Raw genomic sequence first — 22,910 nt, forward strand, 5'->3', positions numbered from 1 at the left:
AGAACAGTTTGTCTTCCTTAGGTCAGGCCTGTAATTTTTTTTTGGGGGGGGGGGGGTTGAATCTCAGGAGCATAGAAAGTCACCTTATACAGAGTCAGACCATTGGTCCATCTAGCTCAGGCATCCCCAAACTTCGGCCCTCCAGATGTTTTGGACTACAATTCCCATCATCCCTGACCACTGGTCCTCTTAGCTAGGGATCATGGGAGTTGTAGGCCAAAACATCTGGAGGGCCGCAGTTTGGGGATGCCTGATCTAGCTCAGTATTGTCAGTTCCATAAGTCACACATTCCATGTCTAGTTCTGGGCCCCACAATTTAAGAAGGATGTCGACAAGCTGGAAGGTGTGCAGAGGAGGGCGACCAAGATGATCAAGGGTCTGGAAACCATGCCTTATGAGGAACGGTTGAGGGAGCTGGGTATGTTTAGCCTGGGAAAGAGGAGACTGAGAGGAGATAGGATAGCAGTCTTCAAATATCTCACACGGAAGAGGGAGCAAGCCTGTTTTCTCCTGCTCTGGAGGGCAGGACTCGAACCCACGGCTTCATGTTACAACAAGGGAGATTCCGACTCTACATCAGGAATAACTTTCTGACAGTAAGAGCTGTTTGACAGTGGGGCGGCCTTCCTCGGGAGATGGTGGGCTCTCCTTCCTTGGAGATTTTTAAGCAGAGGTTGGGATGGCCGTCTGCCATGGATGCTTTAGCTGAGATTCCTGCATTGCAGGGGGTTGGACTAGATGACCCTTGGGGTTCCCTTCCAACTCCACCATCCTGTGTTTCTATGAATGGTTCCTGCTGTTGCACTTCTAGCAAGCCAGGCAAAGGGTGCAGCTCCGCCCTGCCCCATTGGTGCCCCTGCCCCACCTGTTTCTGACCCCCCTGCCTTCTTCTGCCCTACCAGTCACAATGGACACCAGCCACTACCCTAAATCAACTGATGCTATTCCCTGGTTGGAGTGAGAGTATCTTAGCGGCTGGGCTGGGCCTGGCTGCCTTGCCCGTGTCTTCCCCCTTGAAGAACCAGCTGGGAGACAAGTTAATTAAATAGCTCATTCATAACGGTTACATCTTGCTGCTTTGTTTAGGCCTTGTCATACAATCGGTCCCCTTCAGCCGGTAAATGATGCCATCTATTGATTCTGCTGGTAACATTTACAGCCTTTTGTCATCTGCCGTTTCGTTGATGGATCTGCTGGTAGCTGCTAATGTCGGAGCCTGGATGCTGGCTGTAAATCCAGCCTTGTTTGTTGGTTTTTTAAATCCTCTCATCCCCACAGTTTTGGCCGCCACTTTCACTGCTGCTAACACAATCCCTTTGGATAGCTCCTGCCACCTCGCAAATCCCAACACCCTGAAGGCAAAAACCAGGACGCCATGTTCCCAGATGCCATCTTCCCGTTTTTTTTACACAAGAGAACAGTGGCCGTTTTGGGCGCTGTGATAGCACATGATTTCACACTGCGATATCCTCCTGGGAAAAACAACGCCTCCTTTCTCTCACGATAAAAAATGGGATGTCCCTGTTTTTCTGGGATACGGGATGTCCACTTTTTGGGGTGTGCATGCCTGGCTCACACCTAAATCCACGCAGTGCTAATTTTTCCATGGACACTCACTGTTACTTTTTACTGTTGAATTTCTGTTTTCCCTTTTTTTTTTGCTTATTTATTTATTTTCATGGATTTCCTGCCTTTCTTCCACCATGGAAACTCAAGTGGCTTGGGACGGATGTTACCTGCAAACCATAGTTTACTGGACCGAGATTGTGATGGGTCATAGAGTTTGGAAGCTACCTCGTACAATCTGCCTCTATTGTAATGTTCCGGTCTAGCCTTTTTACGGGTCAGAATCTGTCGCCTTAGCTAACCATGTGCTCGCCCTGCTTTTCCAGCTATCAAGGAGAAATACTCGGACTGGACGGCATTCCTCATACGTGATTTGACGGGCTCGCGAACGGCGCCTGCAAATTTACTGGAAGGCGTATGTATTGAGTTAATATATCCTCTTGAGTGCTGCACTGTTTGTGGTGGTACGATTATTTAAGACTGTCAAATTGACTCTCCTCTCCTCGCTTTTTAGCCCAGATCTGGCGATGCTGCGGGCGGAAAGGAAAGCATTGATTGTTTGCATGTGGGTCATCTAAGAGAGGCACAACTTTTAAGTGCAATTACATTCTTAAGTAATCGGATTCTAGGCTATTGGAGTGTGAAGAGGGAATCAAACAGGTCCAGATTTTCTTATCTGGGTTTCTTTCAATGCATGGAAGCAAGACATTCTATGCTTGTTTGGAATTCCTTTTCACAGTACAGTAATGACCTTCGCAGAGACATTGAGCTGGTTAGTGTAGGGCATAGGCACTAGATCTTGGGGGCCCTGGGTGCCAGGGCACCCACAGTTTTTTATGGGTGCTTAGCACCCACAACATGGGGCACTGACGTGACTTCTGGTTTCTATTGAAAGTCATCACGGAGCCTTGACATGACCTCCCAGACGATGTAGTAACCAGAAGTCACTCAGAGGTCTCGGACATAACTTCTGAGACCCCGCGAGGCCTTGGCAGTGCCTCCGCATCGCTGATGTCATGACATGATGTCATGACATCATGTTATGTCACAGGCGCCGTAACATAAGGCCCAAGTCAGCGCCCTTGGCGTAAAGCACTGGAAAACACATTCTCCTCTTGATATTGTTAATCCCAGCCAGCAGGTATGGTAAGATCTGAGGTCCAGCAACATCTAGAGCAGGCTTCCTCAAACTCGGCCCTCCAGATGTTTTGAGACTACAATTCCCATCATCCCTGACCACTGATCCTGCTAGCTAGGGATCATGGGAGTTGTAGGCCAAAAACATCTGGAGGGCCGAGGTTGAGGGAGCCTGATATAGAGCGCTTTAGGTTCCCCTGCCTTGCTCTTGGGGGCATGGTGCTGATGGTGGAAATCATAGAATTGTAGAGTTGGAAGGGACAACGAGGGTCATCTAGTCCAACCCCCTGCAATGCAGGAATCTTTTGCCCAGCATGGGGCTCAAACCCACGACCCTAAGATTAAGAGTCTCATGATCTACTGGCTGAGCTACCAAATATACAAGGTTGGAACAGGGTGGATCTAACAAGGTGTTTCTATTATCTTCACGATCTCCTAATTGGCTGCAGTTCGGTAAGATTATGCTGTGAGATCATTGCTGTGCGGTTCAATGTGTCCACAACAGTGTGGAGTTTGTGTGGGATGTTTCCAAGTTGTGTCTCTGCAAGATGAGGGTTATCTCTAGTCCAGCTGTGATTCCTGCATTGCAGTGGGGGGTGGGGTTGGACTAGGTGACCGCTGGGGTCCCTTCCAGCTCCCCAATTCTATGATTCCATTCTTGGTGCAACACAGAGAGATGCAAATCTGTGTGGCTTGCTAAAGCATTGCAGGAGCAATGGATAGTCTTAATACCTTGTGGTGTGCTTTCAATAAAGTGAGCCCTGGATATTCCTTACGATGGATATTCCACTTTTTTTTATTTTAAAGCCTCTGGCTCTTTATTTTCATGAGAAATGCACAGGCAGTACATTCTGTCTGGCTGCTCAATTCAACTCAATCCCAGTGTTTATTCTGCCCAGTGACACCCAACTGCATTTTACTGCAGTATTTAATATACTGTACCCCATAGCTTTTAATTTTAACAGACCAAGTGCTTTTATTTCAGTCTCTGCTGCTTTAGAGGTCTACTAACTTTCAGCTCCTCCCCACGATCACCACCACTACAAAAAAATTAATGGCTCCAGGCCTGCTTCACAGTTTGCTATCCGAATTGGTAGCTTACTTGCTAGAATAATCACTATTGCGTTGTTTGCTCAATAGTCAGGCGTGAGGATCGGGCGGGTGGGTGTGTGTGCAAATTGTAACTGGTGCCAGATATTATTATTTTTTAATGACAATTACCACCATCACTGCTTATCATTTTAGCAAAAATGCTGTCTCTAGACCGTAGTGCTTCCTTCCTTTTGCTGTAGAAATGGATGCTCAAGACAGAGTTGATTATTATCTATAGAAGTCCTGTTTTCCTTCTCTTTCCCCCATTCCTCACCTAAGAGTTTTAATCAGGCAACCCCCAAACCAACAGGAATTTAAAAACACATAGAACAAGTGCATATAGGCAGGAGAGGCCCCCGTCCCCCCCAACACTCCGTCATAACGTTCCCCGGATGTGCTTATGAGCCATCTGGAAATTGTCGTGTTAAAAACATTGAAAAACCTTCAAGATTTTGCAGATTGGATGCTTATGTTTCAAGAATAATTTTATTTATTTTGGTAAAGGGCCAAACCAGGTACTGCTTTAACAACGTGTTTAGTGACCACCTTTTTTGTTTTTTTAAAATACAATTAATTAATTAACAGCCACATGGGATTGGGGTTAATTGGGACTGCAGTTTGCCAGACCCGACCCTCCCTAGTTGCAATACTACTTGCAATGACCCCCACGAGCAAATTAGTCATTAGAAAAACAACTGCCATTGGCACCAATGGAAGTTTTTATTATAATGCTTTTGCCGTGCTAGAGGATTTCATTGGGATTGTGGTTGGGGAGTGTAGGGTGAAGCCTCTCCTTCCCACGGGCTACAGTCTCTACAAAAATCCCCTCAACACACGCACACCTGGTCCTTTTTTTAAAACAAAAAGCACACAGATGTGATTGCTAAACACGCTATGAAAGTAATGTCTGGTTCGTTCTTCAAATTCACACTTGCTGACACACACGTGTGTGTGTGCATACACGCGCACACCCAAAAGGCCATACATAGCTCATCCTAAAAAAGAGAAAGAAAGAAAAATGTAAATGTAATTCAGAAATCAACACCCAGAATCTAGTGGCGACTGGTAGGGTGGAAGGTTGGGAGGCGGACAGTAGGTGGCGCCAGAGCCGATGGCAAGTAGAGCCAGCTCATTCTAGTTTTGCCCCTGTCCTTCTCCGGCCTTCTGCTGAATTCTGCAAGCGCAACACTGGGACTTAAGGAGGAGGAGGACATTGGCAGGCAGGGCCACCCCCTGGAGTATTTGTAAGTAAGAAAACAGGGCAGGTGAGGGGTATCTGGGGGCAAACTGAAGATGGCTGGGCAGTGGCTCATTTCTCCAAATGGACCAGCTTCTGCTGCCAGGATCTGAATATATATGTGACTTTGCAAGGTGGAAATTTAAAAGCTCGCTCCTTTTCCCTAAACATTTCCTTGTCACAGCTCCCTACAGTTAAGACTGTTTATTTTATTTTCAGATAATCCGATTCCTGGGATATTAATAAAAATAAATAAATGGGGGGGGGGGAGAGAGTCGTTTTCGAAATGAATGATTGTTGAGCATTAAGCACAGTTTATTTCTCTTCCTGTTTTCCCCTCTCTCTTTTTCTTTTGCGTTTGGAATGTATGACTGGGTTAAAATTAGGAGGAAGGAGAGACCGCTGGGATAAAGGTGAAGAAAAACCATCATCTAGCTGCATTCACACACACACACACAAAATATAGAATAAAAAATAAATAAAAGATATAAATCTTCTGCTGTCTCTGTTACCGTGAGAAGACTTCGCATAAAGTTTAAAATAAGGAGTTTTGCTTCTGTTCAAACAGCCTCTGCGAGGGAAAAACCCTGTAGACCTCATTACAGTTGATTCCTTAATAGAACTTCAGGATTCCCAGAGTCCCTTTCAATACTGGATAGTTAGTGTTCTTGAGAATATTGGAGGAAGATTACGCCTTCGCTATGTGGGATTGGAGGAGACTGAATCCTATGACCAGTGGTTGTTTTACTTGGATTACAGACTTCGACCAGTTGGTTGGTGTCAAGAGAATAAGTACAGACTGGAACCACCCGCAGGTAAAAAAAATTTAAAAAGCAGAAATAAGTTTCCTAATACTGCTGATGTTATAGGGCAGGAGGTCCCTTGCCTGCCTGCGGTTGATGAATGGTATAATATGCTTTAAATGTATGGTACCTACATGGCCTTGCTTTGCTGTTACAGGTAACTCACAACTTACGCACATTTAAGTTGCATAAGCTTCGCACAATTGGCGAAAGGAATTAAAAGTGGGCATAAAAGGATCAAGTGTGCGAGAGGAAAGGGACTTTGGCAACCTCACCCGCCATTGAACCCAAGGTGTTTAGACTATACATGATTTTGCTATCCCCAGAATGTAAGAGCAGGGCTGGGCAATATCTGGTTTTCAACATCACCAGCTAAACATCGCAATAGACCAATAGATCAGGACATGTGAAATAAGGACGGGGGCTATGTAGAGGCATTGTCTGGCTTCATGGTTTTCCCCTGCATTGTGGTTTTTGCATAGCGCACACACATCATGATTCACAATATATTGCCAGGTCAAAAATTATGAAACAGATATCACAATAGGAACCGGTTAGGAATGATATAAAAATATATTGCCCTGCCCAGCCCTAGCCAAGAGTCGCCTGTATTGTGCTTTGACTACTAGAAAGGTGCTTGTGGGATCTTCTGCCTCGGGCGGCAAAATAACTTGGCAGACCTTGGGCATGCACTTTGACTTGGTGAGGTGAGAGGCCATTCCCTGCTCTGTCTCAAGCCACAAAATGTCTTGGGCAGGTATTGGACCCTCACAAATCAGTTCAAGTTGCAGGTGAGCTCAGTGTTTATCCCAGAGGTGCTGCAAACAGGTGATAACAGTGTTAAGTGTATTTCGGGCCGAGTGCCAAAACTTTGCCCTATTGTCTTCATTAACAGATTTACTGACCTTGATTCTAGGAGCAGCGGGAAGAGAGCTCTAGCTTGACTTAGTAGGAGAGCTTGCTTATCTCTCCCATCATGTTGTATTCTGGGGGCGTGCAGTTTTGTAGGGGCGCAGTGAGGCAAGAGAATGCCTTCCCAGAAGGAAAGGCTTTATTTTAATCTCACTTTCCTCCTGCGAATGGATTTACAGGCGTTTAAAGGAAAACCTGCTGTGAATTGCTTAAAAGCACTGAGTGAGGCAGCCAACGCAACTTTCCCGCCCCCTCGATTTACGGTTTTTGTACTTTGCAAAGCATGGTAATCAGTTGAGTCCTCAGGGCAGCTTAAAAGCAAATTGCTGTGCGGGTCTGTTAGGACAAATCCGGTAAAATCTACCAGGTGTGCAAATGAGGCCTATATGAGCAATATATTATATGAATGTGTGTGTGTGTGTGTGTGTGTGTGTGTGTGTGTGTGAGAGAGAGAGAGAGAGAGAGAGAGAGAGAGAGAGAACCTGGGAAGCTGGCCCACCTAGGAGAAAGCAAATTCTGATCCTAAACTTCCTTTCCTTTGGGGGATATCTTTAGGAGAAGAAAAGGCTAAGCAGTAAACCCTACACAAATCTGGAGTGTAGTCCCTAAGGTGGTTGGATGGCACCCTGTTCGCCTCCTTTTGCCAACTCCTGCAGCCAAGCTGGTGCCAAATGTGTATCAGCTTTCTTTTGGCCCACACCAACGAGACCGAGACGAGGACCTTGTTGTCTGGGCAGTCCAGGACCTCCATGCACACTGCCCAGGCTTGCGCCCCAGGGAGGCCACTTCAGTGCTGCTAATGCGGCGGTTTGACTTCACCCCTGGAGGCTCACTCCATTGTGTCACGGGACAGTCGAATGCCAACCACGTATTTGCAGATTGAATGAAGCATTGCAGAATGTTAATATGCACTGCTTCAACATCCATGTGATTTCTGGTGTGGTTTGTTTTAGAAATCTGTTCTCTGAAGACTGTGTCTGAGTGGCATTCTGCTCTGGATAAATCCCTGATTGAGGCAGCACAGTTTCCCCTCCCTATGGAAGTGTTTAAGGTAGGATCCGGTATTCCCTTTTCAGCTGAAACAACAGCCGGTTTGAATTTCGGTGGCATCCCTGTGCCGTGCCCCTGATTCTCGTATCAGACTCATCCATCTTTGTTTGGAATAATAACAATAATAACAATAATAACAATAATTTATTATTTATACCCCACCCATCTGGCTGGGTTTCCCCAGGCACTCTGGGCGGCTTCCAACCGAATATTAAAAACAGTACAGCATCAAACATTAAAAACTTCCCTAAACAGAGCCGCCTTCAGTTGTCTTCTAAAGGTAAAATAGTTACTTATTGCCTTGACATCTGCTGGGAGGGCGTTCCACAGGACAGGTGCCACTACCGAGAAGGCCCTCTGTCTGGTTCCCTGTAACCTCACTTCTCGCAATGAGGAAACTGCCAGAAGGACCTCGCTACTAGATCTCAGTGTCCGGGCTGAATGGTGGGGGTGGAGACGCTCCTTCAGGTATACAGGACCGAGGCCGTTTAGGGCTTTAAAGGTCAGTACCAACACTTTGAATTGTGCTCGGAAACGTACTGGGGAGCCAGTGTAGATCTCTCAGGACCGGTGTTATGTGGTCCCGGCGGCCACTCCCAGTCACCAGTCTAGCTGCCGCAGTCTGGATTAATTGCAGTTTCCGGGTCACCTTCAAAGGTAGCCCCACGTAGAACGCATTGCAGTAGTCCAAGCGGGAGATAACCAGAGCATGCACCACTCTGGCGAGACAGTCCGCGGGCAGGTAGGGTCTCAGCCTGCGTACCAGATGGAGCTGGTAGACAGCTGCCCTGGACACAGAATTAACCTGTGCCTCCATGGACAGCTGTGAGTCCAAAATGACTCCCAGGCTGCGCACCTGGTTCTTCAGGGGCACAGTTACCCCATTCAAGACCAGGGAGTCCTCCACACCTGCCCGCCTCCTGTCCCCCCAAAATAGTACTTCTGTCTTGTCAGGATTCAACAGAATAAGGAATGGGAGACTGGGCTTCATGGAGACGGCCAGCTCCTTGCTTGATGGCACTTTCTCCATAGCTCTATTACTGCTGCCGCCATTTTAAACCCTAGGGCAGTCCCTCCATGGGTTGCCTGTTGAAGCCATCTTTGCAAATTCCAGCCTACGGCCACCCCCAATTTGGTGCCCTCCAGATCTGTGGACTCCCACCGACCATCAGCACCAGACAACTGGTCAGGGTTGTTGGGAGTTGTAGTTCAACGTGCCTGGATGACGCCAAGTTGGGAGAGGCTGTAGGCTAGAACGGGTGCTTACAACCTGGCAGTTTCCATGCCTAGTGCTGTCGTTTCACAGAGAGAAAGCTTGCCTAACCTTCTAACACCATGTCAGAACTTGCGTCCATCTAGCTTGGTACTGTGCAGTGGCGTAGCATAGGGGGGCCCAGGGACAAAATTTGAGAGGAGGGCACAACCCACGCAGGCGCCAGCATTGGCCGACCAGGCTCCCCCCATGTGAGCAGGCACGCCCCTGCTTGGCTCTGGTGGCGGGGCACTCCATCAGCATTGGTGGCTTGCCTGCCCCGGGTGCCAGCAACCCCTGCTATGCCACTGGTACTGTACAGGTGAAACTCATATAATTAGAATATCGTCGAAAAGTGAATTTATTTCAGTAACGCAACTTAAAAGGTGAAACCAATATATGAGATAGATGCATGACATGCAAAGCAAGATATGCCAAGCCTTTATTTGTTGCAATTGCAATTATTTGTCGTTAGGCGGGTCAATTATAAGTGGAATGTAATTAATGAAATGTAATAGCGATGTTTATTTTTGTTTATTTTTGTATTATTGTAACTATTTGTTTTATTACTGTGGAATTTCCAAAAGAAAGCATTTGTAAAAATTAAAAGAAAAAAAAATAAGTTGCATTACAGTGGTACCTCGGGTTACGAACGCGATCCGTTACGGGTCGCAGTTCGTAACCCGAAAAGGGCCCGAACCGCCGTTTTGCGCATGCGCAAAGCGCTATTTTCGCGCTTTGCGCATGTGCAAAGGCGTGCGGCGAAAATACTTCCGGGTTTGCGAAGTTCGTAACCCGGGTTGTTCGCAACCTGAGGTACGATTGTACTGAAATAAATGCACTTTTTGACGATATTCTAATTTTCCGAGTTTCACCTATATGCATTGAACTGCAGCATCTGCCTCAAGGTTCTGTGTTTTCGGTTTGCATATTGTTTTGGAAAATGTGAATTAGTGTCCTGGACTGGCTGGAGGCAGGGTGGTGGTGGGAGGCACTGTTGGGGGGGAAACACAACACCCCCCCCCCCCCGGCAAAGGGAAGAAGGCTCAGAGCCAGGAGAGTGATGGTGGGAAAGACTTCCTCAAAAGCATTGCTGTGACCACTAGGCCTGAGCTGTGGTTTGCTTCCTTGAATAAAGATTCACCTTCACTGGCCTCGAGAGATGTATTTATTTTTGCTGCTGACTCCAGCCCTGACAATTAGGTGGATTCGCTTTAACATCTGATCCAGGCCGTGCTCCCTGCCCCCCTCCATCCCTAGATCTCAGCCAGTATTTCTTTGCAGCAATTTGGATTTGAGTTTCTTGCCAGCTATGCCCTGTCAAAGCAATAAATTCTCACCTTGAGCCGGCTGGCTTGTGAGTTCAGTTTCCCCTGCGGTGAGGATATATCGGTATGGAAAACTCTGCAGGTTTAATAAAAGGAGAAGGTGATGAATTGCAAACAAGTGCACTCTATCCTACAAGCACCTTTACAATTCAGCTCTGAGTGGGGGGTGGGGGCTGGGAGTGTGTTATTGCTCCTGCTTTCAAAAAACACTTGGTTCCAGTGGAGAATGGGGAGTGGAATTACTAGTATCAAGAATACTGTCGTTGCTGCAACACGGGCCAGTGATGGAAGCGGTCCTCTTCCTTTCGATGGAAATCAGGCTGTTGGAAAGCAATAGTTTCCCAGTGGTGGAAAACCACACGAAATTGGCGCATAATTGGAGGGGAGAGGGGTCAGCGCTGTGTTTGGAAGCGCAAAATGTGTGGCTTCTGGAATCAAATCCTTTCAACTGCAGAGTTCTGCAAACACACTTAAATGTGCTTCCAGACCCCCTGAAAAGTTGGGGACACCCCCACCCCCCGCCACCTTAAGCATTTGAAAGCAACGATTCTTGATTTATTTCATTTTGTCTAAACACCATTTTAGCCCACCCTTCATCGCAAAGTGATCCCAAGCTGGAGAAGAATTTTTTAAAAATTATTTATGATCAGTAATCATAGAATGAGCAATATTATTATTATTATTATTATTATTATTATTATTATTATTATTATTCCCCGCCCATCTGGCTGGGATTCCCTAGCGACTCTGGGCAGCTTTCAGCACAATATAGAAACAATATAAATATAAATGGTTAGCTAATAGCCCAGCAAATGCCCTAGTGAATCATCTAATTTGCAATCAGTTAAATTACCTGGTCTATATATTACATGAGTATTTCAAAGAACACTTTGTTTATACAGATGAACCTAGGAGCTTTGAGGTGCAAAGATGCCCCAGAGTGGTTGGGGAAACCCAGTCAGATGAATCATGGAATCACACAATGGCAGAGTTGGGAGGGACCCTGAGGGTCATCTAGTCCAACCCTTTGCAAGATGGCGTACGTCTCCTCCTCCCTATTTTATCCTCACAACAACCCTGTGAGGTAGGCTGGGCTGAGAGGCAGCGACTGTCCCCCCCGAGGTCTCCCAGTGAGCTTCGTGTGGCCAAGTGGAGATTTGAACCCTGGTCTCCCAGGTCTTATAGCCCGGCCCTTTAACCGCTAGACTACACTGGCTCTCAAGTCTCTTAAGCACAAATTGGTATCTCACACAGTCACTTACATCTGCTATGTCGTCTTGAACGTAAAGGACCTGTGTTTGATGCAGCGTGGAGGGTCCATGAGCACACCCTACTTCCTTTTTTGTCTCAAGAGTAGAGAGAGAGAAAGAAAGAGAAGTATTATTATCTGCCACGGATGTGCGCCAAGGAATTCAGAGAGCAATCCATCACGTCTGTGCGTCAATTTGAGCCTAATAGCAATTAAAAGCTTTGTGTTCGCTCCAGTGAAATGTATCCTTCAGAAATTATGTAGATTAATTGGCGTCTTGAAAGGAAGCATATGTTTGCCGTCTCTTTCATTCCTCTGAATCTGAGACAGGCTGGTAAAAGGTTCGCTGGCAGGGGCGGAGGGAGCGTTTTGAAGCCACCTTCTCACGCTTCCCGTTAAACTGAGGCCAAGAGGGGCTGTCTTGTCATCTGGACCTCCATACACGCTGCCCAGGCTTTCTCCCTGGGGAAGTCACTTCTAGAGTTGCCATATGACCTCTTTTCCCTGGACACGTCCTCTTTTCCAGGATTAAAATTTCTGTCCTGGTAGATTTTTTTAAATTTGGCAAAATGTCTGTGTGTTTTTTTTGTTTCCAGTATCCCGAGAAAATTTTTCTAGTGCATTAGACTCGGACCTAAGATACCCGGCTAGGCTAGTCTGCAGCAGAGAATCACAACAGAGAAGCGTTTTAAAATAGCTACATACTGTATAAATTCCTTCTCTTGTGGCTGAACTAAAAGGATGCTAGCTCAGCTACAAGATCTTGGAGAAGGAGTCTGGGAGGGCAAGAGTTAACATCCCCTTGCCCTTAAGGAGAGCCCATATGTACATGTTAAACAGTTTTAAAAACTGTTCTGTGCACACTTCTGTTCACAAAGATGTGAACACGAGCCCAAATACTTTCACGTGGCAAGTGAGGGAGCAATGTGTATTATTTTTATTTTGTTGTTGAAAGTTAAGAACATTGCGGCTAGGAGTATTATCACAGCTTCTGGCAGTTGAATAAAATCTGATTGATATAGCAGGGGCATTTGAAATGACAGCCATCAAAGGGATCTGTATTTAAAAGTAGAAGTCGGCAAATGTGGCTTCTTTTTTTGCTCTGCAAAATATGGCAACCCTAGTAACGCATTAGTTTGGCTTCACCCCTGGAGGAGAACTCCATTGTCTCTCGAGACTGACAGGTGCCAACAAGAGGGGATGTGACTTAGGCAGGATGGAGAACAGAAGATACCATGGTGTGTAGCCATGGTGGGCCCACAACCGCTGCTGCAAAGAGGACCCAAATCCCAGGGAGTCAGATAAATGGTGCTTGCTCCCTACTTGGACTCCACTGAGCCTCTTGGGCTTGCCGATCGGAAGGTCGGCAGTTTGAATCCCCGTGACGGAGATGAGCGCCGCAACCCTGTAGTCGCCTTGACTGTCCAGGGGTCTTTTACATACCTGCCAAGTTCCTCTCTGAAAAATAAGGGACCGGACCGAAATTTGCATACTGGAAGTAGCGTGGCGGCCATTTTGGAACTGGGCGGAGCATGCTCAGAAGTGACTTTTGATGCTGCTGTGCCCAGTTCCAAAATGGCTGCCGCACCAGAAGTCATGCTGCAGCCATTTTGGAACTGGGCAGAGCAGCATCAAAAGTCGCTTCTGAGCATGCTCCGCCCAGTTCCAAAATGGCCGCTGCGCCGGAATAAACCGGGGAAAAACAAAAAAATCCGTTTTTTTCGGCTGGGGACATCTGGAAAAGCGGGGGTTTCCCGGAGAAAACGGGAGACTTGGCAGCTATGGTCTTTTACCTTTTTTACCTAATCACCTTCTGAGCCTCGGGGACAAAGCCTTGGATTTATTTGTTTTTGTTTCATAGGACCATGACGACTTGAGGAACCACCTGTTCACGGTGGGCATGAAACTGGAGGCGGTGGATACGAAAGAGCCATGTAGGATTTGTCCCGCTACAATATCTAAGGTGAGAGATTTAAAATGGAGGAAGGCAGGGGGTTGGACTAGATGACCCTTGGGTCCCTTCCAAGTCTAAAATTCTATGATTCTAACACAGCTGGATAATAATAATAATAATAATAATAATAATAATAATAATAATAAAGATTTCTTCCCTTCCCTTCCCTTCCCCATGAGGTCTAGGGTGGTTTATTAGTGGTAAGCTCAATGGTGGGGGCACTCTTGACAAACTTTCCTTCACCCAAAAAGAGCACTCCCACTTTATTTATTTATTATGGTGCATTTCTACCCCACCTTTTCCTCCAAGGCGCTCCAGGTTGCATACGTGGTTCTCCCACTCCCCATTTTATCCTCACAACAACCCTGTGAGGTAGGTTTTGGACCTGAATGTGAAAATTGCGGACCCACTTTTGCTGACGAGTATCCCGAGGACACGGGTGGCACTGTGGGTTAAACCACTGAGCCTAGGGCTTGCCAATCAGAAGGTCGGCGGTTCAAATCCCCACGACGAGATGAGCTCCCGTTGCTCGGTCCCTGCTCCTGCCAACCTAGCAGTTCGAAAGCACGTCAAAGTGCAAGTAGATAAATAGGTACCACTCCGGTGGGAAAGTAAACGGCGTTTCCGTGTGCTGCTCTGGTTCGCCAGAAGCGGCTTTGTCATGCTGGCCACGCTCCCTCGGCCAATACCGCGAGATGAGCGCCGCAACCCCAGAGTCAGTCACGACTGGACCTAATGGTCAGGGGTCCCTTTACCTTTATGCTGAACCTAGTACAGTATTTTCAGTGCAAAAGGAAAGGAAAACAAAAGTCCGGTCCCTGAACATTCGTTCTGTGTATCGATGGCGGGGGCGTTTTCCTTAATGCAAAACTGTTTGGTTCCCTTCAGGTTTTTAACAACCATTTTGTTCAAGTAACCATCGACGACCTCCGTCCCGAAGCCAGCGCAGCCTCCATGATTTGCCATGCCGATTCCTTGGCGATCATGCCAGTACAGTGGTGCCTTAAAAACGGAGTCCACCTGTCACCACCCAAAGGTCTGTATATATAGCTCTCTCTGGGCAAAAAGACTTTCCTGAGTTTTCAGAGTGCTACTGGCTTGTTTTGATTTTGATAGTGGGTCTCAGGGTTGCATAACCCAGGACATGAGACATGGGAGAAGCCTATAAGCGCTGCATGCCAAATCTGGAGAGAGGGACTCAGCCATGAAGCTCCCAGATATTTACCGTATTTTTCCGTGTATAAGACGACGCTTTTTGCTGAGAAAAAAATTGGGCAAAAAGACACGGATAGTCAATGCAGAGCAGGGACGTGTGATTAATAGCAGCAGCAAGCGGGAGATTGGCTTTGGTGATTGGGCGGGCGATTGGTGGCTGCGGCGAGGCCTGCTGGTGATTGGCTGTGGCTGCGGCAATTGGCCAGGCGATTGGTGGCAGCAGCAAGTGGGCGGGTGGGCTGTTGGGGGCGGCGAGGTGTACGATCGGCAGTGGTTGTGGCAAGCGAACAGCGGTGGCGGGCAGGCGGGTGAGCGATTGGCGGAAGTGACCTCCCCCACCCCTCAGAAAAGCTAAAGAACTTAATTTCTTAATTTTGGGCGTCTTATACATGGGGGCGACTTATACACGGAAAAATGCTGTATGTTTGAGAACTGGCATGGTGTACTGCGGCAGTCACCAGCCTTTCTCGGGGGGTGCCCTTTTGCAATCACAAATTGGAGAAGCTTGTTGCGGGTGCCACAGGAACACCGCAACGAAGCACACACCGCAATCTGTTTTAATAGCAACTGCAGAATTGCCTATTTCAGCCAGGGAAAGGCATTCTGGAGCACCAGGAAAGACCCACAATCATGACTCCTTGCATCGTGGTTCAAGTTTTGGCTTAATGCTTGAGAAAACCTGGCATCATCTCTAAGCCTAACTCAGTGTGTCTCTAAGTCTAACCCACCCTACCTCGCAGGGTTGTTGTGAGGATAATGTACGGGGGGCAGAATCATTTATTCCCCCCATAAGCTTTATTACTATTGGAAAGTAATTTATTACAATTATATTATATTGTATTGTATTGTATTGTATTGTATTGTATTGTAGTTTATTATATAATAATAATTTATTATTATTGGAAGGCATAATGCTAGTGGTCAACAAAAGAGGTTTAAAGACTGTCTCAAGGCAAATCTAAAAAAAGTAGTACTGTATAAACACTGACCACTGGGAAACACTGGCCTGCGAGCGCTCCAGTTCGAGAACAGCCTTTACCAAAGGTGTCATGGGCTTTGAAGACTCTCAAACTCAGGACGCAAGGGAGAAACGTGCTAAGAGGAAGGCACGCTTGGCAAATCCACACTGTGATCAACTCCCACTGAGAAACCAATGTCCCCACTGTGGAAGGACGTGTGGATCCAGAATTGGCCTCCACAGTCACTTACAGACCCATTGTTAAAACCGTGTTTATGGAAGACAATCTTACTCGGCTATGTGTGATTGCCAAAGAAGAAGAAGAATGTAACAACCCAAAAGTGCAGTGGCAGTGTATCTCATCGCACCGCATACAAAACAAGCGAGTCATAAATAACAAGAGAGAGAGAGTTTCATTGCAGTTGATCTTCCAGTTCTAGGATTCTATGAAATGGTGACACAACAATATTTTTCAAGACACCCTTATTTTCCCAAGCTGGTCTAGAAAGTGACACCTAAACACAATAAATAAATAAATTCTGCTTTATTATACCAACACGGCCTGCTTTGGGCGCTGGTTTTCTGGGGACGGGTAGAGGTTAGGCTGCATGTTTTTCCTAAACTGAATTTATCCCCTTTTGCCTGGAGGCAGATTTAATGTACATTCCTTCCCTGCTATTAAACAACTGGAAGAAGAATTGTGTGGGTTCCCTGGGGCCAAAAATAGACCCATGTGCTCTTTCTGTTCGGTGCCAGCCAGCAAATGCATCTCCATTAACTGCCAAGAAATGTAAGCACTGAGCTGGCACCGCTTATATTTACTAAGCTGGATTTATAGACCTCTTTTCTTTCTTTCTTTCTTAAACATTAAGAGCCAATGCACCCTTTTATGAGCTGTTTAAGGGGAAAGAACATTTGCTCAAGGATTACAGCAGTTTGCAGAGAACGCTCAGCTATGCGCTCAAATGTAATCATGCGCCGCTCCTTGACGGCATGCTATTGCCATCATCTGAAATCTTAACACAGGCCACTGCGGTTAATAAAATACTTAAGGTAAAGGTAAAGGGACCCCTGACCATTAGGTCCAGTCGTGACCGACTCTGGGGTTGCGGCGCTCATCTCGCATTATTGGCCGAGGGAGCCGGCGTACAGCTTCCAGGTCATGTGGCCAGCATGACAAAGCCGCCTCTGGCGAACCAGAGCAGCACACGGAAACGCCGTTTACCTTCTACTTGCTAGGTTGGCAGGAGCTGGGACCAAGCAACAGGAGCTCACCCCGTCACAGGGATTCAAACCGCCGACCTTCTGATCGACAAGCCCTAGGCTCTGTGGTTTAGACCACAGCGCCACCTACTTAGCTGGTTATAAAAGGGCAGCTAGCCGCCAGCATCTAACACCTGTTACTTGAGGCTGATGGGAGTTGTAGTACAACACACCTGAACTGCACCTGGTTGGAGAAGGGCTGGCTTCAGGCAGGACCACAGTCCAAAATTGCAATAAGTGCACGGGTGGAAGAGCCGAGCAATGAAGACAGCTGGGGATTTGAGGCTGAAGCAGATCCAGCTGCCAAAGAGGCAAGCCACCGTTCTTCAAAGGGACCTTGACAGTGGGAACTTTTTGGTACCCAGAATCATAGAACTGCAGAACAGAAAGGGTCCCCTGTGGGTCATCTAGTCCAACCCCCTGCAATGCAGGAATCTCAGCTAAAGCATCCATGGCTGGTAGCCATCCAACCTCTGCTTAAAAACCTCCAAGGAAGGAGAGTCGCCACCTCCCAAGTTGCCAAACAGCTTTTACCATCCAGAATTTCTTCCTAATGGTTAGTTGGAATCTCCTTTGAACCCGTTGGTTCGGATCCTACCTTCTGGGCGGATTTCAAGAAATTATTAAATCGCAGAAAAACATCTAATATTAAAAACTTCCCTATACAGGACTGCTTTCAGATGTCTTCTAAAAGTCATATACAGTAGTTAAAGTATTTATCTGTTTGACATCTGATGGGAGGGCATTCCAGAGGGTGGGTGCCACTACCAAGAAGGCCCTGTAACTTCACTTCTCGCAGTGAGGGAACCACCAGAAGGCCCTTGGAGCTGGACCTCAGTGTCCGGGCTGAATGATGGGGGTGGAGACGCTCCTTCTTATGTCCTTATATTCAGTGCTAAAAAAAAAAAAGAGGTTCCAGAACTCACCATGAACTCACCTCTGTTTTCTTATAATGGCAAAGGTGCCCACCTGAGAGGTGCCCGAACTGAGTTCTGGTGAGCTGAGGCTGAAAAATAAAGCCCTGTTTATAGTCTTATGCGCTGTCTTGCAGGTTATTCTAGCCAGGACTTCGACTGGGCGGATTACCAGAAGCAATGTGGAACTGAAGCAGCTCCCCAGTTCTGCTTCAGAAATGTAAGATCCCGTTTTCCTTTTCTAAAAAGGTTTATTGATTTAATTGAGACAGATTTGTTTGTTTATTTATTTGGCTGGCTGCAAATGTAACAAGGGGGGGGACTTCATCCTCTGACACTAATGCAAATATCCCATCAATACGTAAATTGATATAGGCTGAATATGTGTCCAAATCTAGTGAGGGCCACTGTGGTGTAGTGGTTAGAGTGTTGGACTAGGACCTGGGAGACCAGGGTTCGAATCCCTGCTCAGCCGTGAAACCTGCTGGGTGACCTTGGGGCCCAGTCATGGTCCCCTCAGCCTAACCTGCCTCACAGGGTTGTTGCGGGATGATAAAATGGATAGAAAACCATTGATGGCTGCTTGAGCTCCTTGGAGGAAAGGTGAGGCATAAATAAGATCAAAGACCCAAACGATGTTGATGATCGCAAGCTGTGCATTCAGACTTAGAAAGGGCAGCGAGATCTTCAGACTGCTTTTCTTTTATATCTGCTAATCCCCCACCGGCCTCCTCGTTTGCTGGTTCTTAGCTTCCGCCTTTCAGCACCACGAACTAAGCAGCAGGGACTGCTTAAACCAGGCACCCCAGAACTGCAGCCCACCCCAAACTTTTGGCCTACAACTCCCATGATCCCTAGCTAACAGGACCAGTGGTCAGAGATGATGGGAATTGTAGTCCAAAACAACTGGAGGGCCAAAGTTTGAGGATGCCTGGCTTAAACAATGAGGGGGGGGGGGAGGAAATGCAGCATTTATCTTTTTAAAAATAACAACACCCCAACAACAACATGGCATCTGAGCTTCTGGGCTGGTGGGAAAATGGATGCAGTGGACAAAATAGGGAAGCCGAAAGCAGCCCAGAGACTGGAGTCTACCACCGTGATGTCCCCTAGATTCTGCCGGACTCCAGTCCCCATAAACCCTAGCTAGAATGGCCGTTGACCAAGGATGATGGGAGATGTAGTCCCAAGCAAAATCTCCAGGCCCCCCCCTGCTAGGGAGCATTGGGAAGTTTTGTTTCTCCGAGCGCAGGAAACTGCCTGACACCGAGTTGGTCCATTTGGCTCCGTTGCCCTGGTGTCGTCTACTCTGAAGGACGTTGCTGATCCTCCCTCCCAGGATCCTTTTCAACCGGAAACTCGGTGGGTGGAACCCGGAACTGGGTGGGGTTGCATAGAGTTCCCCTTCGAGGAGGAGTTGGAGGAAAAATAGGAGCCGAGTAGGAAACATAGGAAGCTTCCTTATACCTGGTCCATCCAGGTCAGTGCTGTCTACACGGATTGGCAGCCACTCTCCTGGGCTTTGGGTAAGGGGCATTCCCAGTCCCACTTGCAGGTGTCAGGGATTGAAACAGGGAGCCTCTACATGATTGGCTGGTGCTTCACCAATGAGCTTCAGGTTCTGTTCAAATATATGAAAGGATGTCATATGGAGGAGGGTGAAAGGTTGTTTTCTACTGCTCCAGAGAAGCGGACACGGAGCAATGGATTCAAACTTCAAGAAAGAAGATTCCACCTAAACATTAGGAAGAACTTCCTGACAGTAAGAGCTGTTCGGCAGTGGAATTTGCTACCAAGGATTGTGGTGGAGTCTCCTTCTTTGGAGGTCTTTAAGCAGAGGCTTGACAGCCATCTGTCAAGAATGCTTTGATGGTGTTTCCTGCTTGGCAGGGGGTTGGACTGGATGGCTCCTGTGGTCTCTTCCAACTCTATGATTCTATGATTCTGCCTTCTCTTGGTCAGCTGTTAGGATTCTAGAATCGTTTCCCTCTCTCTTATTTGAGGGTTTTAAAAAAGCTCTTTTTCTCCCTCCTTGCTTCCCTTGCCACCCTTAGCTTGAGTTTTCCTGTCCTGTAAAACTGGGCTGCGTTTATCTCTGCCCGTTCTTGAGAAGCTCCCTCCTTTCTATTTCTTGCAGTAAGATTGTGGGAGAGAAATTTGAGTCCGTTCACCTTTCAGTCAGCACCCACCTAATTTGTACTTCCCAGACCAAATTTTCACTTCTTACAATTTTGGGATGCAGTTTGCCAACCAAAGAATGGTCCCAGAAATGTGTACTAGGACACAAACTAACATGGAAAAACACATTACATACGGGGAAATGACTTGCAGGAAGAGAAACCTGTAGCTTTTGTCAAATATAAAGCGCACAGTATAGCTTTGCTGTCTAATCCATCATAGAAATGTTGCAAGGCAATAAGGTGACTGATTTGAGTCATAGAATCATAGAGTTGGAAGAGACCACAAGGGCCATCCAGTCCAACCCCCTGCCAAGCAGGAAACACCATCAAAGCATTCTTGACATATGCCTGTCAAGCCTCTGCTTAAAGACCTCCAAAGAAGGAGACTCCACCACACTCCTTGGGAGCAAATTCCACTGCCGAACAGCTCTTACTGTCAGGAAGTTCTTCCTAATGTTTAGGTGGAATCTTCTTTCTTGTAGTTTGAATCCATTGCTCCGTGTCCGCTTCTCTGGAGCAGCAGAAAACAACCTTTCTCCCTCCTCTATATGACATCCTTTTATATATTTGAACATGGCTATCATATCATCCCTTAACCTTCTCTTCTCCAGGCTAAACATATCCAGCTCCCTAAGCCGTTCCTCATAAGGCATCGTTTCCAGGCCTTTGACCATTTTGGTTGCCCTCCTCTGGACACGTTCCAGCTTGTTTAAAACAATTGGCCATTATTTGACAAAATGTGAAAGGTCAAAATGCATGTGAAACTTTGTGTCGGTGTGTGTGTTTGGTTTGTAAAACTTTTTCAAACCGGTTAAGAAACAGGGCAAAATGAATTTGACACTTGGAACAAATGAGAAACTTAGTGGAACCAAAATGGTCAGATTATTCCATCCACATCAATGCCTGTCCTTTTTTAAAAGAGTATTCAGCTCTCACTTAGTCACTGTCAGTTTGTTTATATATAATATATACCATACTTTCCACGAATACATTTCTGCTCATAATGATTCATGGAAAATTAACAGCCTAAATAACAGCCCATAGTGCTATAACATAATGCTTAACAGCTCCTCTGTGACCAGTTCGCTCTATTATATCAGAACTGTTATTGAGCATAGAGCTACGATATCTAATACCTTTGCAGTCCAAGGAAGCCTCAAAGTTGTTGGCATTGGGGCCTAGCAACACACACACACCGGCAACAAAAAAAACCCTCAAAACTTTAAGGGTGCTGAGAATTGCTAGGAAACCCCTGTTCGCCTCACAGAACTTCAGTTCCCAGAGTTCCCTGGGAAGAGGGATTGATTGGTTGATAAACCAATGATGTTCACCTGTCTCATTTCGCCCACGAGGAATTGGCGCCCTGGGTGGGAAATAGGGGCCTCCTAGCAACTCTCAGCAGGGACCCAGATGGCACTGTGGGTTAAACCACTGAGCCTAGGGCTTGCTGATCAGAAGGTCGGCAGTTCGAATCCCTGCAACGGGGTGAGCTCCCATTGCTCGGTCCCAGCTCCTGCCCACCTAGCAGTTTGAAAGCACATCAAAGTGCAAGTAGATAAATAGGGACCGCTCCGGCGGGAAGGTAAACAGCGTTTCCGTGCGCTGCTCTGGTTCGCCAGAAGCGGCTTAGTAATGCTGGCCACATGACCAGGAAGCTGTCTGCGGACAAACACTGGCTCCCTCAGCCTATAGAGCGAAATGAGCGCCGCAACCCCAGAGTCGGACACAACTGGACCTGATGGTCAGGGGCGCCTCTACCTTTACCTTTAGCAACTCTCAGCACCTTAAAGAAAAGAAAAAAACTACACTTCCCAGGATTCTTTGCGGGGAAGCCATTGCTATTTAAAGTGGTGCAATAGTGTTTTAAATGTCTGGTGCTCAAAAGGTCAGGAATTCCCCTTAAAGTTCTTCTGGTAACAGCCATCACATGAAGGCAACTATGGCAGGCGTGTGGGTATAATTTATATATATATATTATTTATTTAGACACAGTTTAGGATTTGGGACTAACGTGGCTCTCTCCAATTTTCCCTTTAGCAAGTCGCATGAGATCCTCGTCAAATCAGTCCCCATTAATCTCTGCGCTCTTTTAAGTGGCCTTGCATGGGGGCGATTCATGAATGTCTTATTAACGAAGTTCAGATTGCAGACCCTCAACATTTAATGGCTTTGCTTAGCTTGCATGCAGTAGGAACTGGTGCACTTTCAATGGTTCTGGATCAATATTTTTTATCCATTCTCTCTCCCCCTGCCATCCATCAGAGGTAAATCTCAATATCTATCAAATGAGCACCACAAAACAACTTGAGGATTGTGCTAATTTCCATCATTTGTTCAGTTGAGGAAATAGTTCATTGGTGACAAAGGCCAAGCGATTGTGTGGCGAGGGCCAGCTTCTCAGATCAAACTTAAATTTCGTGCTTGGAAGTAGGGTTGCCAGACTCAATAGAGGACAGGACTTCTGTGCCTTTAATTGCCCTGCTCTCTTTTGAGTCTGGAAACCTTAAAGAGAAACCAGCAGACATTTCTGCTGGTTTCTCTTTAAGGTTTCCAGACTCAAAAGAGAGCAGGGCAATTAAAGGCACAGAAGTCCTGTCCACTATTGAGTCTGGCAACCTTACTTGGAAGTGTTGACACATCTCAGTCATTCGGTTAGTTCTTTGTAATCGCAGTTATCGCCGAAAACATTGGACACCTGTTGAACCAGAAGTGTTAGGGGAATGGACATATTCAAGATGAGCATCCAACCCTCTTTTAAGCTGCCGTCAATGTCCTGAAAACTAGACAAAGTGCTGCTAT

At 46.7% G+C, this 22,910-nt stretch overlaps 1 protein-coding gene across 1 annotated transcript in view; it reads left to right on the plus strand.

Annotated features, from left to right (window-relative positions):
• SFMBT2 (Scm like with four mbt domains 2) overlaps window positions 1-22,910 on the plus strand; it is a 66,186-nt gene that overhangs the window by 21,987 nt on the left and 21,289 nt on the right. The window contains exons 5-10 of the mRNA XM_035127388.3: window positions 1,894-1,982; window positions 5,602-5,848; window positions 7,702-7,799; window positions 13,489-13,590; window positions 14,470-14,617; window positions 18,069-18,151. Coding sequence (XP_034983279.3) covers window positions 1,894-1,982; window positions 5,602-5,848; window positions 7,702-7,799; window positions 13,489-13,590; window positions 14,470-14,617; window positions 18,069-18,151 — 767 coding nt within the window. The remainder of the gene's footprint in view (window positions 1-1,893; window positions 1,983-5,601; window positions 5,849-7,701; window positions 7,800-13,488; window positions 13,591-14,469; window positions 14,618-18,068; window positions 18,152-22,910) is intronic.

This window comes from Zootoca vivipara, chromosome 9 (genome assembly GCF_965207765.1).
Source record: "Zootoca vivipara chromosome 9, rZooViv2.hap1.1, whole genome shotgun sequence".
Lineage (NCBI taxonomy): Eukaryota > Metazoa > Chordata > Lepidosauria > Squamata > Lacertidae > Zootoca > Zootoca vivipara.